Source organism: Oncorhynchus gorbuscha, linkage group LG18 (genome assembly GCF_021184085.1).
Source record: "Oncorhynchus gorbuscha isolate QuinsamMale2020 ecotype Even-year linkage group LG18, OgorEven_v1.0, whole genome shotgun sequence".
NCBI lineage: Eukaryota > Metazoa > Chordata > Actinopteri > Salmoniformes > Salmonidae > Oncorhynchus > Oncorhynchus gorbuscha.
The window spans coordinates 31,776,280-31,794,592 of NC_060190.1; the positions used below are offsets into that span (position 1 = coordinate 31,776,280).

Sequence of the window (18,313 nt, forward strand, 5' to 3'; positions counted from 1 at the left end):
CACACAGAACTTAGAAAGTTAAAAACAGATGCCCTTACCTTTCTTAACTTTCTTCTGTAGCTTGATTGTGTCTGAGGATTTTTTCTTGATGTCTGCTCGGGCCTTCTTGTATTCTGCATTGGGTTGACATGAGAAGATGCATCAAGTGCCAGTTAAATAATTTAGACATCTCAGAATGTACACTACATGACTAAAAGTATCGCCAGACCCACTGGCTCCAAGTCATCTCCAAGTCTATGCTAGGTAAAGCTCCACCTTCTCAGTTATGGTCACTATGGCAACGCGATTTTTAACAGAATGTTCCATAAAGTAGGGGGTAGGATTAACAGGTTAAACAACAAATTCTTATTTTCAATGGCGCTCCAGCAGGTGTATCTCACTGATCATCCCTAAAGAGAAAACCTAATTTGGTCACCTTTCCTTCCAGTTCTCTGCTGCCTGTGACTGAAACGAATTGCAAAAATCGCCAAAGTTGGACTTCTATTTCCCTCACCAACTTTAAATATCTGCTATCTGAGCAACTAACCGATCGCTGCAGCTGTACATAGTCCATCTGTAAATAGCCCACCCAATTTACCTACCTCATCCCCATTTTGTTTGTATTTATTTACTTTTCTGCTCTTTTGCACACCAGTATCTCTACTTGCACATCTGATCATTTATCACTCCAGTGTTAATCTGCTAAATTGTAATTACTCGCTCCTATGGCCTATTTATTGCCTACCTCATGTCTTTTGCACACAATGTATAGACTTTTTTTCCTACTGTGTTATTGACTTGTTTATTGTTTACTCCATGTGTAACTCTGTTGTCTGTTCACACTGCTATGCTTTGTTCTTGGCAAGGTCGCAGTTGTAAATGAGAACTTGCTCTCAACTAGCCTACCTGGTTAAATAAAGGTGAAATAAAAAAAATAAGTGTGTGTGTGTGTATGTACCGTCTCCTACCTTTGGCATGGTCCTTGTCCAACTGACTGGCCACCTTCTTCCACTCCTCAATCTTCAGCTCCAGGGGATTGATCAGGGTATCTGTTAGTGCCCTGCAGTGGAACCCAATAAACCAGCTGTTAAATTACAATCACACACCCAGTGGTTCACCTGGAGGTTTCACCAGAATGGTTGATAAGATTCAACTTCACCAAATTCAGAATTATCAAAAATTGTAATTGATAGGTGGTCCTACAATAGATAAATCAAGTCATCAAATCTACACACTATAGCTTGGGAAGCAAAGCAATTAAACTGAGCATACTCTCAGGTATGCTGTGAACTCCTCTCGCCACATACCCAGCATAGCCAGAGCTGTTCAGCCGTGACAGGTTAGCACACAATGTGTCTATGAATTGTTGACATGAGATAGCACTTTGAACCAATTTCACTTAACCTCTCCCCACACACACGGCGTCTGGGGGAAAAACTAGACCAAAGTGATAAAGAGATCTTATTAATGAAGCTGATAGGTTTAGGGGGTGTCTGTTAGTTCACCTTCCCTCTACTTTGTCTAATGGCCTATTCAGAGTTGAGCTCTTCTCTGGGATAGGCCTATGTACAGTAGGGTCAGTGGGATCTTCCAACTGAAGCTGGGCAGTCAATGACTTGACATTGCATAATGCAATTGAAGAAATACACTACAGCAATGTCAGAGGCCAGGAGGGATGGAAATAATGGAGGGAGAAATAAGAAATGAGACTACTGGGATTTCCACTGAAGAGATGTAAAGTACAGCCTGGGCTATATCCTTTTCCCACTATCATATCGACCCGAACAGTACTGGCTCTGATATTTTCTTTTCACATGGTTCTAGCAACTATGGTTAATGTGTAACCAGGACAGTGAAGTACAGCTTGGCCCGGCTTGGTTTAGTAGTGTGCAAATGGTACCAGAGAGCAACAATCCAATCTCCTACTCATCCATCCACAACCGGAGTCCCATTACAGCAGTGTCCTAGGCTTAGAGAGCACTGGCTGTAGTACAACCGGTCCACAGTGCTGTTTTACAGCTGGACAAAATGTTAATTTGTCTGTCTCATTAGCACACAGAGCAACAGAGAAGAAACTAAGCAGGGCAAAATTGGATTTGCTGGGGCTGAAGTAGGCAGGAATTGTGTTCAGGGTTGGAGAGCAGCGGGAGGCAAGCCAGCCGTCATCCACTTGCCAAGTCAGCCAGGGTCATCATCCGAGGAGGTGAGAGCTCTCTGTGGTTTTTGGAGGAATGTCCGATACCGACTGAGTTCAGCACACAGGAAAACACATACAGCTGGAAATATTGAACACTCAGGCCATGCCAGAAACCAATCACTTGAATGAAAATGCAGGTCTGAGTCGATAATGCTCACTTTTCAGTGTGTGACAGAAATACATTGAGTATCAGAACAGCAACCATCTGATATATTAAATGTCAAGGAATGCGTCATGTCACGTTTTCAAATAGTCTGAAATGTTAAAAGACGGATGGCAGTAATAATATGCCCTAACCAACAAAAAAAAAAGGAAACAATGGGGGTTTTGCCTTAAGACTAATACTACATTAACGTCTTCCAGAAACCATGATTTATAGTTCCATCACTTACGTGGTGAAGAGCTTCAGTTTTGACTCGATGCTTCTGTGCCTCATGCACATTCTCGTCAAGGCCGAGCCGATCTCTTTTGTCGCCCCTGGAAAACAATGGAAGAAAACAGAACAAACCTGTCAATTTCCAAACCTTGCAAACCATGCCATATTACAAGCCTGATGAAGCCAAAAAAGTTGGACGTCCTCCAGCTTCCCCCCCCTTTCCTGGTAAAGTAATATTGCAAGTATAAATACAGTAATGTACATAGACAGAAGTGTAAAAAAAATCTTTGCGCAAAAGTGTTTAGACTACATTGTTCTAGAGAATTCTGCAGTACGTCCAACCAGCATCACAACTTCTCAAGCGCAGGACCTCCACATCCGGCTTTACCTGCGGGATCGTCTGAGACCAGCCATCAGGACAGCTGATGAAGCTGAGGAGTGTGTGTTTGTAATAAAGTCCTTTTGTGGGGGAAAAACTCATTCAGATTGGCTGGGCCTGGCTCCCAAGCAGGTGGGTGGCATCCCTGCCCAGTATATTTTAATGGGGTTGTTTTCGTTCATTCAGAAAGATTTGCACAAACTGCCAGTGAGTACGTTGCACCACGTCGATAGGGATTCCACAGCAGGTCTGTCACACAGCAGACTTACTTATTGCTGTATTGAATTCAGATTTGACAGCAGACCAGCGCAGCTAACTCTTCCACCCCGACCCCTTCCCGAAGGCTTTCGGGGTTGGTATGAAGCCTCCGACTGGTTTTGAACACACACTCCTGCGTTGCCATGGGCTCCAGCGTCCGCCGGGGGAGTGATGACCTTGTCGAGACACCAACATCTGCTTTTGATTGCACTCATTTATCCACTTAATATTCCCAGCCCAATCCCAGGCAGGCCCAGAGAGGCCGTGATGTCTACACTGTACAAATCCAGTCAGCCAGACATATGGGGGGAAAAGACACAGAGAGCCCAGACAGATGGAGGCCTTTCCATTCTACAACATTAACACCACACTGACTATTCCCTAAATGGCATCCTATTCACTACACTGTAGCGAAAAGGGGCGCCATTTGGGATGCACATAGTGACTCACTGCCCTCTGGAACAGAAAATGATCTCTTCAAACCACTGCAGAGATATAAATTGTCACACTACACATTTTTCAGACGTCATATGTCTTCCCAAGTTCATTAGGATGTGTCCAGTTGTATGATGGAAGAAAGCAACACTTGGTCCTGTTGCCTGTTTACATCACAGCAGGAACAGCAAAAGCAGCATCAGGTCTCCATCTGGACTACTCATAAGGAGGTTAAAGACCTCAGATATTAGCTCTATCAACCATATGAGCTTATTAGGACAACCACAGTACTATGGTTATTACGGCTTGCCAAAACTACAACAGAAAAAGCGAGAGGCATTACTGAGTGCGGGAATTTCACTACTATTGCTTGTGTCATATCAAGCTTAACAGACTTTCTGGACATTATCGACTAACATTTCCATTGAACAAAACAGACAAATGGAACCTGCAACTAACATTGGTCCTGCTAACACAACTGTTGCAGGCTAGATAAGTCTGGAAGCCAGCCAGGATGTGAAAACCTCCCTAGTCAATTTCACCCTCGATTAGAAGCAAGGAGAATTGGTGCCACCGATGGGGCGACTGACGTACTTGAAAATGCATTGGGTAATATGGCATATCAAACATGTCAACAACGCAGCAGTGGATACATTTCCGCTCTGGCTGCATGAGGCTGTTCTGAGTGCTCTGGATCAGGTATTCATCAATGATCTCTGTACTTTACTCCATTCATCTTTCCCTCGATCCTGACTAGTCTCACAGTCCCTGAAAAACTTCCCCACAGCATGAAGCTGCCACCACTCCACTGTAGGGATGATATTGGCCAGGTAATGAGCTGGTCTGCTGGTTTCTTCCAGACGTGCCGCTTGGCATCTAGGCCAAAGAGTTCAATCATAGTTTCATCAGAACAGAGAAACGTGTTTCTCATGATCTGAGTGACCTTTATGTGCCTTTTACTCTGACATGCACTGTCAACTGTGGGACCTTATATAGACAGGTGTGTGCCTTTCCAAATAATGTCAAATCAATTGAATTTACCACAGATGGACTCCAATCAAGTTGAAGAAACATCAAGGATGATCAATGTTAACAGGATGCACCAGAGTTAAATTTAATCTCATAGCAAAGGGTCTGAATACTTATGTAAATAAGGTTAAATAATAACATGTCAAAACTGTTTTGCCTTGTCATTATGGGGTATTTTGTGTAGAATGAGGAAAATGTTTAATTTGATCAATTTTAGAATAAGGTTGTAACGCAACAAAATGTGAAAAAGTGAAGGTGTCTGAATACAATCCGAATGCACACTATAGGGCGAGAGAGAAACTGAGTCACTCTCATCACACAGGGCCCAGTGTGGATTCTCCAGCCCAGCCCTAAACTGCAAAGCCCTCGTCCTGTCGGCCCAGAGCCTCAATAATAAATAGGCCATTGTAGCATTCTGTCACTGAATACAGAGCACTTCGTATGAGATGGCCCAGTTTGCTGTGCTGAAAGGGAAGATAATACTCCTTTCAGTGATCGAGGAAAACAAGAGGGAAAGAAGGACCCAGCAAAGGTTCCTCCACAATCCCTAGTGATATTCTTCTCTTCTCCCCACCCTAACCCCTGGGCTAGACTGTGCGTCTCCTGCTGAGAACAGTGTTGAGATTATCAGCTGTATGAATGTGTCCCAGTTATCCCAATCCCTGCTAATGCTGGATCACCTGGGCCTCTCGCTGGCGAAGTAAGCCAACCTAGTAGCCCTATACACAGCCTCAACTGGCCACCAGTATCAGAGGGGTACAGATTATTATGACCACACAGACCCTCAGTTTCCCCATGGCAACTTTCACAACAAGGGAGATGAGAGAGCGTTGCTAAGGTTACAATGGGTGCACATGAACTATAATCTTGTGAGATATTTGTTACATCAGACAGTATGATAGAGTAGCGCTAATGCAATAGGTGCGCTCTATTCCTTGCCTCCGGGTGCACAAGCTGTTCTCTCAATCAAGTGATCATATTTTCACCCATCAAACTATTCTTCATTTAATGTGTTTTGATTTAGAATAGCTCATTATCTAATTGGCAGGAACAGAGGCAGGGGAAAAATATGTAATCCGTATGCACTCGAATAGTGAACTGAGGCCGCTTTCCCGCTGGTTCATTTTCCATCATGCCCAGTAGGCTACTGTGGTTATTTCACTCCACCCATTACCCACTGTTTGAGGAGCATGCATCGTCCCGCTGAGCAACAGGTGATATTCCACCCAAACTCTGTTTGCCATGGGCTCTCCAATCCTGTTCCTGCTGCTACCCAGTGCTTAATTTGGTAAACCAAGTGAAATCTGTTCGGGAACATCGATAGTAACATGTTTTCAAAACAAAATATATTTCATTAAACTGTTCACAGCCCTTCTCCCTGCTTGCTCGAGAAAGGAATGAAGGCGAGCGAGGCGATGGAAACACAGTGGTAGCTAAAGGTAACGTGTTAGCCTATTAATTATGAAACTACAAAAAATGACATTACTAGGCTATTCAAAATCAAAAATCACTATGATTGTTGCCCAACTCTGTAAGCCGCCCTGCAAAATTAATGAACCAACAGCATCGCCTATGGATGTTTTTTAACCATGAGTAATAGGCGGTAGGCTATTTACGGTAATATATATTTTACCTCTTGGGGATGTAATTCGAAAACATAATGTTAACTTTCACTGCTATGCGGATGACACACAGCTGTACATTTAAATTAAACACGGTAAAGCCCAAAATTGCCCTCGCTAGAAGCCTGTGTTTCAGACATAAGGTTAAACTCGGACAAAACAGAGATGCTTGTTCTAGGTCCCAAGAAACAGAGATCTTCTGTTGAATCTGACAATTAATCTTGATGGTTGTACAGTCGTCTCAAATAAAACTGAAGGACCTTGGCATTACTCTGGACCCTAATCTCTCTTTTGACAAACATATCAAGACTGTTTCAAGGACAGCTTTTTTTCCATCTACATAACATTGCAAAAATTATGCAGAAAAATTAATCCATGCTTGTGTTACTTCTAGGTTAGACTACTACAATGCTTTACTTTCTGGCTACCAGGATAAAGCACCAAATAAGCTTCAGTTAGTGCTAAATACGGCTGCTAGAATCCTGACTAGAACCTAAAAATTTGATCATATTACTCCAGTGCTAGCCTCTATACAATGGCTTCTTGTTAAGGCAAGGGCTGATTAAGGTTTTACTACTAACCTACAAAGCAATACTTGGGCTTGCTCCTACCTATCTCTCGGATTTGGTCCTGCCGTACATACCTACACGTACGCTACGGTCACACTGAGCAAATGTCAGGTCTGCTGAGCGCAAACTTGAACGTTGTGGAAATTTGGTTGTACCTGCTTTTTTGTTTGTTTTAACAGTGGCCATGTAGGCTACTGTGGCTATTTCATCATAATGTAGGCCTACCATCAAAAACAACGGAGAAAATGCATCCAATAATATTTTAACATGGAAATGGCTGTTGTCATGTGTGGTGTTCAATGTAGGCGTACATTCCATGAGACTTTTGAAAGAAAAAAAAAAAAAAACATGCAGGGCTTGACACCAACCTGTTAATCCAATTGTCCTTCTGACATGGTGACTGAAAATATGGTTGTTTGACGCAAGAGTCCACTTTACAAAATAAAATGCATTATTATTCCTATACCATTTTTACAGAGAACCAGACAAATGATGCTACCCTCTGCCTACTATTCAAGTCTGTCTCAAAATACAACACTGCCCATTTAAGACCAATTTTTTTTTTACCTGACTCGCTTTTCAAAGATGTCCAAAAATGTTTTGTGATCTTGTAGGGAGCAATCACTCCCTTATTGCTGACTACAAATGATCTATAACTGGGATATCTCACTAACTAGCAAAGGATATGAACAAAATGTGCACAAGTGGCTACATGCAGCTCTCACTTTGATCTCAAAACAAGTGCATTTACTTGTTGACTGCTAATGCTGTAAACATAGTCCAGTTCAAAGTAAATGGCATAGATCCATATATGGCAATGATCTACACTGCTCAAAAAAATTAAGGCAACACTTAAACAACACAATGTAACTCCAAGTCAATCACACTTCTGTGGAAGCAACACTGATTGACAATAAATGTCACATGCTGTTGTGCAAATGGAATAGACAACAGGTGGAAATTATAGGCAATGAGCAAGACACCCAATAAAGGAGTGGTTCTGAAGGTGGTGACCACAGACTACTTCTCAGTTCCTATGCTTCCTGGCTGATGTTTTGGTCACTTTTGAATGCTGGAGTTGCTTTCACTCTAGTGGTAGCATGAGACAGAGTCTACAACCCACACAAGTGGCTCTGGTAGTGCAGCTCATCCAGGATGGCACATCAATGTGAGCTGTGGCAAGAAGGTTTGCTGTGTCTGTGAGCATAGTTCCAGAGCATGGAGGCGCTACCAGGAGACAGGCCAGTACATCAGGAGACGTGGAGGAGGCCGTAGGAGGGCAACAACGCAGCAGCAGGACCGCTACCTCCGCCTTTGTGCAAGGAGGAGCACCGCCAGAGCCCTGCAAAATGACCTCCAGCAGGCCACAAATGTGCATGCGTCTGCTCAAACGGTCAGAAACAGACTCCATGAGGGTGGTAGTATGAGGGCCAGACGTCCACAGGTGGGGGTTGTGCTTACAGCCAACACCGTGCAGGACGTTTGGCATTTGTCAGACAACACCAAGATTGGCAAATTCGCCACTGGCGCCCTGTGCTCTTTACAGATGAAAGCAGGTTCACACTGAGCACATGTGACAGACCTGACAATCTGGAGACGCAGTGGAGAACTTTCTGCTTCCTGCAATATCCTCCAGCATGACCGGTTTGGCGGTGGGTCAGTCATTGTGTGGCATTTCTTTGGGGGGCCACACAGCCCTCCATGTGCTCGCCAGAGGTAACCTGACTGCCATTAGGTACCGAGATGAGATCCTCAGACCCCTTGTGAGACCATATGCTGGTGCGGTTGGCCCTAGGTTCCTCCTAATGCAAGACAATGCTAGACCTCATGTGGCTGGAGTGTGTCAGCAGTTCCTGCAAGAGGAAGACATTGACGCTATGGACTGGCCCGCCCGTTCCGCAGACCTGAATCCAATTGAGCACATCCGGGACATCAATCATGTCTCGCTCCATCCACCAACGCCACGTTGCACCACTGTCCAGGACTTGGCGGATGCTTTAGTCCAGGTCTGGGAGGAGATCCCTCAGGAGATCATCCGCCACCTCATCAGGAGCATTCCCAGGCATTGTAGGGAGGTCATACAGGCACGTGGAGGCCACACACACTACTGAGCCTCATTTTGACTTGTTTTAAGGACATTCCATCAAAGTTGGATCAGCCTGTAGTGTGGTTTTCCCACTTTAACTTTGAGTGTGACTCCAAATCCAGACCTCCATGGGTTGATAAATTTGATTTCCATTGATAATTTGTGTGATTTTGTTGTCCGCACATTCAACTATGTAAAGAAAAATGTATTTAATAAAAATATTTCATTCATTCAGATCTAGGATGTGTTATTTTAGTGTTCCCTTTATTTTTTTGAGCAGTGTATATGCATATAGGCCTACTGAAGCTCTGATTGTTCATGCCGCACTGATCTGTGTAGAGTACAGAATGACTAGTGCGTGTCAATGCAATAGAATCCTACTCTGATGCGTTCTGCATACAACCAAATCTGTTAAAAGTTTGTTCTCTTAGGTTGCATTGAAAGTGGCTAATATTGCCTGTTACAATTACCACAGGAACGCGAGACATTGATAGTGTTAACAGGGAAAACTCTAGAACAGTGGTCACCAGTTTTAGCCTATCTTCATACTGAACAGTCTTTGATAAAGCCTTGCATTCCTATTATTTTAGTCCTAGCGCCTGGAAGGCAAAGCATTCCCATTTTGAACTATTTCATGAGTCTGAAGGTAAAACTCCACCTACCCGGCAGGCCAAGAGAGAAAACCAAGTGCACTTATAGGCCTACTGCTGGCCAATCAGATGGCTCAGATAACCGTGTCTGCACAGTTGAGCCAAAGACTGTTAAATGAAGCCACGACCGCACAGGAAAAACCATGACTAGAGAGATGATCACAGCAAAGAGCTGCTGTTGAGTAAGTTCATGCTGAAGTTGTCAACACTTTGTTCAAACCCTTTATAAGCCATTAAATGCTCCCTACTGACACTCACGCTACAACCTGCACTGCAAAGTGTTTCGATAAACTTCTGTTATTAGCAGCTTATGTTTTCTTAAATTGAGGAATATTTCACTTTCTCTGGTCATAGGGAGTAACCACACTAATTGGTGCATTTGGCGGAAATAATGCATTGTGACTTAAGTTTCACCATCAGCTGGAAGACTGTGTCCCGCTTTCTCATATACACACACACACACACACACACACACACACATACAGTGCCTTGCGAAAGTATTCGGCCCCCTTGAACTTTGCGACCTTTTGCCACATTTCAGGCTTCAAACATAAAGATATAAAACTATTTTTTTGTGAAGATTCAACAAGTGGGACACAATCATGAAGTGGAACGACATTTATTGGATATTTCAAACTTTTTTAACAAATCCAAACCTGAAAAATTGGGCGTGCAAAATTATTATCCAAGTGTAGTGAAACAACACACTTGGTTAAAGTCAAGGGGTGTGAACTCTGAAGGCACTATGTATATAAAAAATAAATTATTCAAATGTTGGCATCCGATCCATTTCTGATCGGCGTAATTGTTTGATATTGTGATGCGTGATTTTTTTTACTTGTTCATTTTAACCGTAAAAAAAGAAAAATATTTGCATTTTGAAAAAAAAATGGTTCAGATTAATAAATATGCCTACAATAATAATAAAACAAATGATTAGAATTACAAAAAATAGTTTGCATCCTACCTGAAAAGCGAATTGCACAGTAGCAACGTTCTTATCTTTGTCCACTACAATATTAAACATGGTCCTTATAGACAACCACAGTATGAATCTTAATAACCATAAAACCTAGCAGTCAAACAGTGAAATGGTTCCAATCACAAGTGAGGGGGAAGAAGATTCCCTCAATGGCCCAACGGGTCAGCAGCAATGTGGACGTTGAAGTGTCTGGGGGGCAAGAAGAACAGAAGAGCAAGGCCACTATTGGACAAACAGTCAGAATGCCTGAGTGCGATTAACCTTTCTTCACGTCCCATCACCACATCATGTGAGTTGGCCTTGAGTAAGGGTTTATCTTTCGTCCCTGCTGCATCATGTAATGGCTTTGACACCACAATAGAGTTTCAAAAATGATTTCGTACATTCAGATTTAGGGAGTTAATTTGTCCCATAAATGATAAGACTCCAAATGTGGATGTGTCAACTATGAGTAAGAAGTGTGTTCAGACTATGGGTGACAATAGAGCATGACATTGCCCATCGAATGAAAGCCCCTTTGAGCTAAATCCACTTTTTGTCCACACAGACACAGAAATACCTCCCTAGAAACATATTACAGATTAGTGGAAAAGGATGTCTCAGATTGAATAAGAAACAATAAATCTCCCTAAACAGAGGCAAGCATTGGACATTAAAAAAAAATATTCCAATTTATAATGCTGACAAGGGCGGAGCTGTGGTGTTGTTAAACCGTGATGACTATGTGAATGAGATCCTGGGACCACTTTCTATCAGAAATTGTCACGTGACCCTACACCACTGTGCAAAGATGAGATTTTCTGCAAGCTGAAGTCTCTTACAGAAAGTGGAGACATGACGCAAACAAAATGAGTTCATGAAAGTGGACAATCCAATCAGGAGCGTCATTCATGCCTTACCAGAAATCCACAAACGACTGGATAAGCCACCAGGGAGACCTATTTTGGCCTTCATTGGTTCCATTTACTGAAAATATTTCTGCTTTTGTAGATTTTTTTGTAAAACATAGTCTGTTGTCACTCCTTGCATATATACGTGATGCTTTGGACATGATTAACATCCTCAAGACAATGCACAATACCAAATGGGGAGATGCTTATGGCTTGCTTTGATGTTGAATCACTGTATAGTAATATCCCCCACCAGGGAGGCCTAGAAGCCATGGCACACTACCTCAGTCAACGACCCACTGGCACTCTCCCTAGCACTGACTAATTGTTTAACTTGCTGAGATTGTTAATTTTTCAAAATGACATGTTCTTTCAACAGAAGGGAACTGCTATGGGTAGTAAAATGGCACCGAATTATGCCAATCTGTATGTTAAAAAGAAAAAAGAATGATTGTCAGCCCTAATAATCCATTCTTGCGCCATATTAGACTCTGGAAATGCTTGATTGAAGACGTATTTGTTCTATTCCAGGGCACAGCAGAGGGACTTCATCTATTCCACTCCAATACAAGCAGTGAACATTTGAAATTCACCCTCACATTTGATGTGCATGAAATAAGTTCTTAACATTTTAATTCAGAGGAATGGTTTTTTTGGTACGGATCTATACATGAAGCAGACGTACAGGAATTCCCTGTTACAGCTTCCACCCTACACCAATAAATTATTATTATCATTTATTTTTTACATGTAAGAACCTAAAGAACCTTAGTCAATAGTCACATAGGGGGGATTTGTAGTAGACAGAGTGGCTATGTCAAACAAACCAACCATCCGGATGAGCGTTTCAGACTGCGGGGTAACCCAGAGTAATGGCTGCATGACACAAGGGAATGTTATAAAAATATGACCCAGGACGACAGCCCAAAGCTCTCCACCCTCCTGACCAATGCATTCAATGCTTCCTTCAGTATTCCCCACTAGGTAAACAGTTAGACCACATCAAAAATAAATAAAAAAAACTGGTACATTTTTAAAGGTATAATTTTTGTAAATTATATCATAAATAGGACTGGTGGAGTTGTCACACATGCAGCTAACAGACATATGGAAATGTCTGCTCTACCCACAATTACAACCAACTAATTACCACAAAAAAGGAAGAGGCAGTAGAACGGGGAAAAGGTTAAGGAACTTGTCTGTCGGCCATGAACAAAAAATTGATAGCATCTTCATCGTTATAGGAATTTTTGTCCTCATCCCCCAGCTCAACCAAAATCTGGGACCGCTCAAACCGCAGAACCGAAAAGGCAAAATTACCCACTAAGAAACAAACATTTAAATTTGACTCCTAAAAATACCCTAATGGCTGAATAGACCAGGTTTGGGTTTGAAGTTTGAGGATGAGCAGCGGCTAGACTGGTGGGTTGGGAGTAAGGTGTGAACTGAACACTGACTACGCTAGGTAGCGGACTCATTGAATGTTATATCAAAACACATTGTAAAATAGGAGTGAGGTACTACAGTGCCAGTAATATCAGTGTCTCATAGCACACAGCTTATGCTATCAGATATTTCCACCATTTAATGTTTGGCGTTCTTCCTATAGTTATATTCTGGTGTAGTGGTGCATGGGCCTGTAGAGTGTGAAGATCGATGGTACCATACAACACAATATGTTCTCCTTCTGGCAACAAAACACTCAAACTTGACAGTTCTCAATCATGGACACGCTTACTGACAGTTGTGGCTTGCTTTGTGTGATGCATGGTCTCTACCTTTGTGCTGTTGACTGTGCCCAATAATGTTTGTACCATGTTTTGTGCTGCTAACATGTTGTGTTGCTACCATGTTATTATATTGTGTTGCTACCATGCTGTGTTATGTGTTGCTGCCATGCTATGTTGTCTTAGGTCTCTTTATGTAGAGTTGTCTCTTCTTCTGATGTGTGTTTTATCCTATATTTATATAGTATTTTTTTACATCCCAGGACCCTGTCCCTGCAGGATGCCTTTTGGTAGCACGTCATTGTAATTAAGAATTTGTTCTTGCATAGTTAAAAAAAAAAAAAAAATACCATCAGCATTCTTTAATTCAACATTGAACACCGAAATGTTCATTTTAATAATGCAGAGATTCTCAATGCATGACTCATGTCAAATGTGGACCTTGGAATTCTTAATCAGGTTTACATGGATGATTCACATCCTTACACGCCAACACATTTTCCCCCGTTACTTTGTTTGTTCCCTTCCTCCCTAAAGCCTCGTTTGAAAAACCTCTCAAACATTCCTATGTCTCTGATGACCTCCAGGAGGAGAATGCTATCAATCCATTCGGCTGGGCATGTGGCATTCTTACTCGTGTAGTGCAAGTTGGCCGACAGACAATACAGCACACTTCTTTGGGGCTGTGCTGGGAAAGGAATGAGCACATTTTCAAGTAAAGCCCCCCAGAATGTACATGAAAGCATTTGAAGTAACTAAACTAATTAGCAATGTTTATTACCGATCTCTAAGTAATACGACTGTGTCTGCACAACAGATGGAAAGCCAAAGTATGGGATACAGAGCTTGCCAACGGGTGGTTTTTCTGACAAATAGCCCCACAACACAACAGGGTGAGTAAAATGGGAGCCTGTCGGTCCCCTATTCCAAGAGGGGGAGGAGTTGAGTGGAGACCATAAAGGTTTGGCACTGGAAAAGGGGAGGCCATAGTTTGGGTGTGTCTAAAACTGTTGGGGTAGAAGAACAGTGCAGGACAGAACAGGTTGGTAAAGTAATGCTTTTCTGAAACATGGCCACAGGTGATGAAGAGTGTGAAGTCAATGAGAGAAGAAAAAAACATCCATCCCTTCTTTAAGGTTGCACATGTCCTAGCACAAGACCTAGACTTTGAGGTGGATGGCCACGCCTTGTTATTAGGGGGACAGCTAGGCACTTCATCCAACCGACATCTGTCAATTTATGTGAGATGAGCCCTGAGACAGGATGTGTGTAGCCCCGTGCCTCTCCTGTCAGCCCCAGTTTGGGATTCACTGGGCTACACGACTCACACACCTTAGTCACAATAAGCAACACGGAAATGGCTCCTGCAGCACAGCCGAGACATGTCAGGTCCTGCGTCTACTTTTAGAGGATAAGTAGTGCAAGTATTAAGACCATTTTAATTTTTCCACATTGTGTTATGTTACAGCCTTATTCTAAAATGTATTAAATTATTTCTCATCAAATCTACACACAACACCCCATGACAAAGCAAAAACATGTTTTTAGAAAAGTTCAACAATTTTAAGGCAATGCTACCAAATACTAATTGAGTGTATGTAAACTTCTGACCCACTGGGAATGTGATGAAAGAAATAAAAGCTAAAACAAATAATAATTCTCTGTTAATCTGAAATTCCACATTCTTAAAATAAAATGGTAATCCTAATTTACCTAAAACAAGGATTTTTTTTTACTAGGATTAAATGTCAGGAATTGTGAAAAACAGTTTAAGTGTATTTGGCTACGGTGTATTAAACATTTGACTTCAACTGTATATATATATTTTTTAAATGCATTATCACATTTACATACGTGTTTAGACCCTTTACTCAAATCTTTGTTGAAGCACCTTTGGCAGCGATTACAGCCTTGAGACTCCTTGGGTATGACGCTACAAGCTTGGTACACCTGTATTTGGAGAGTTTCTCCCATTCTTCTCTGCAGAGCCTTTCTCAGATTGGATGGGGATTGTCGCTGCACTGCTATTTTCAGGTCTTGTCAGAGATGTTCAATTGGGTTCAAGTCCGGGCTCTGGCTGGGTCATTCAAGGACATTGAAATTGTCACGAAGCCACCCCTGCGTTGTCTTGGCTGTGTGCTTAGGGTAGTTATCCTGTTGGAAGGTGAACCTTCGCCCCAGTCGGAAGTTCTGAGCACTCTGGAGCAGGTTCCAGTCAGTGTGAACTGTGATCAAATAGGAAGGCATGGGCCAGGTTCTACATCATTAAATTTCACCCCCAGCTGCATATTCTATGAGTCGAAACAAATAGTGCTAACATTTATATAGCGCGGCGCACAATTGGCCTAACGTCATCCGGATTAGGGTTTGGCCGGGGTAGGCCGTCATTGTAAATAAGAATTTGTTCTTAAATGACTTGCCTAGTTTAATAAAGGTTAAAACGATATCTCTACACACTGAAATTCTTAAAGGGATACTTAAGGATGTTGGCAATGAAGCCCTTTATTTACTTCTCCAGTCAGATGAACTTGTGGATACCCTTTTTAAATCTGCGTGCAGTTTGAAGTTGCTAACTAGTATTAGTGCAATGTCTAACGAGCATGCTAGTAGATACAATAAACTTCCAGTCATTCCGATAACGCTAATTAGCATTGGCTAACAAAACGAACTTGCCTCATACTGGATGCAAAGACAAACATTGTATACATGAGACCATCTGACTCTCAGGAAGTAGATAATTGCAAAAATCCCAAAGTATCCCTTTAAGCCTCTCTATATGGCATTTATTTACTTTCAGGACATGACTCCAGTTTTCTGACAAATGTAGCCAACATAGTGACTAGGGATTAAATGCAAAGGTTTAACAGCAGTTAAAAACATCCCCATATAGCCTAACCCTGTGTTTCCCAACTCCAGTCCTCGACTACCCCCAAAAGCAGACCTTTTTGTTGTAGCCCCGGAAAAATCAGTTTCAATTCGCAGAAGGCATGGTTAACGTAAATTGAATCAGGTGTGTTTGTCCTAGGCTACAATAAAAGTGTATACTGTTGGGAAACTCTAGGACTGGAATTGGGGAAACACTGGCCTAAAAAAACTGGAAAGTAACATTTGTAAATAAAGTAAATTCAAATATGTTACAACAAGTACTTTTGCCTAAGTGAAAGAAAATAATCCCCAGGTCATTTATGTTGAATCTTCTTTTGGAAAGCTCTCAATGCTGGTACTTTAGAGTATTTGCATAAAAACAGCCATTTATGTTGGCTTAAACAATTACGTAAATACGTTTTGGAACCATTAGCACGTGAGCCATACAGACAAAAATGAACCTGGGATGTTACCCACTTTTGTACTTGACATGTTACATCAAGTAATCCAATTATAATTTCGCTCAATCATTCCCTGCGGTAATAACTGTGGCAGGGATGGAGGACTGGGCTGATATGGACGGGTACAACTGACATTGAAAAAAGTCATATTTGTAGAACTTTTCATAGGAATAATACTCTAGAACTGCAAAGATTATTTTCCCTTGTATTACTTCAAGTTGTTCACTCATTTGTTATCACTTACACACTGTGCCACATTTCTTTTGTCTTTGTATGCCTCTATTTCGTCAAGTCACCTTTCCTTTATCCAAATAATTATTCTCCTCTGTAGCAACGAATTTTCAATGGATTCAATGGGTAGTGTTCAGATTTCTAGGGGCATTTCCCCTGCTTCCAAATCTGTGCCAAAGTGTCTTTGGCTGTGTTAGCAAGTTCAGCTGTAATCAGTCTCGTACTGGTGCTAAAAACAGACAATTACCATAATGTTTGGCATTTCATTACTCAATTAGGGTATATAACAAACCAAAACATTAAAATAATGTTATAGAAGGTAAAGTCAAAATCCAAACTGGTCTGTGGATGACTATCAGTATACAGTAAAAAAAACTATACACCACCCTGCCCCAGTGGCACACTGGTCTAGTGGCGCCATTTGAAACACTGCCAGAGCTTCCATGTTCTACCTCATGTCAAACGTGTGAGAGAACCGCAGGATGCTAGCTGACTGCAGATTACCTGATATCACGGTGCACACCTTAGAAAGAGGAGAGAGGGAGATGGATGGACCGGGAAGTGAGATGAGACCGAGAACTAAAAACGGGTTTTAAAAAACAAAGCCTTTTCCACAGAGAGATAAGATGTAAAAGTATACATTCGTTCTTGTCTAGGCCAAAAGTTGCCATTTGAAATCACTTAAATCATTTTATGTAGAGAGTTTAAAGAGGGAAACAAAAAAAAGGAGATGGTCACTTGATCAAGTGCATGTGGCCTATTTCTTCAGGACATGACTCAGAAGAACAACATTTCCTGGCTGTAATGCACCAACTCAACCACTTAGGTATGAATTGTGAAAGGGGCCAAATGAACAGTCTATGTTCTCATGTAATAATATATTTGAGGAAAGAAAACATGAAGCTATTTAATTTCCTTCCAGTTTCCTTCGTCATGTTGCCGAAGACAGAGAGAGCATTTGAGGCAGTGTTCAATGTGGCATTTCATTCGCCCGGCCCTGGACTAACCAATGCTTCACGACCACAGGGCACATTTTCTAAGTCCAAGCCCATTCATAATGTGGTCATTGACAGCAGTGAACTACAAGACTGGGCTGCGGCAGAAGGGGGAGGCAGGCAAGCCTGTAGATCCAACCGCCGTTTTTCCTAAGACTGTTGCATTCTTTTTCATAGATACTCTTCAGTAATATTTTATTTATTTATATAACAATACTCTATCATGAGCGGGGCAGTATGATCTCTCCTGGTGTACACTTGAGCGCTTGTCTGTGTCGATAATTTCATGGATCCATGTCAGCTCAGCAGAGTGAGCTTTTATGCATGATTTTTCTGGTTCCATTTTCAGTCATCGCCAGAGGTAATTGGTGTCTGACTAGGACAGCGTTTCAGATGTGAGACACTGCCTCAAGGGTAAGAGGGAGAGATCCTCAGACCTCGTTTTCATGCAGATGTAAATATGTCTGATTCATTTGGCTAATGAGCAGTCTAATCATGTCTATCATGTAGAAAATACAATATAAAAGCTGCTGGGTATGATGACTTCAGATATGAAGCAGTAAACATAACTGAAGATACAGA

General features: G+C 41.9%; 1 protein-coding gene across 1 annotated transcript in view; it reads right to left on the reverse strand.

Annotated features, from left to right (window-relative positions):
* Positions 1–18,313, reverse strand: part of LOC124002643 (protein MTSS 1-like) — a 118,818-nt gene that overhangs the window by 46,411 nt on the left and 54,094 nt on the right. Inside the window, exons 4-6 of the mRNA XM_046310228.1 lie at positions 2,569–2,653; positions 948–1,039; positions 39–113 (exon numbers count right to left, since the gene is read on the reverse strand). Coding sequence (XP_046166184.1) covers positions 39–113; positions 948–1,039; positions 2,569–2,653 — 252 coding nt within the window. The remainder of the gene's footprint in view (positions 1–38; positions 114–947; positions 1,040–2,568; positions 2,654–18,313) is intronic.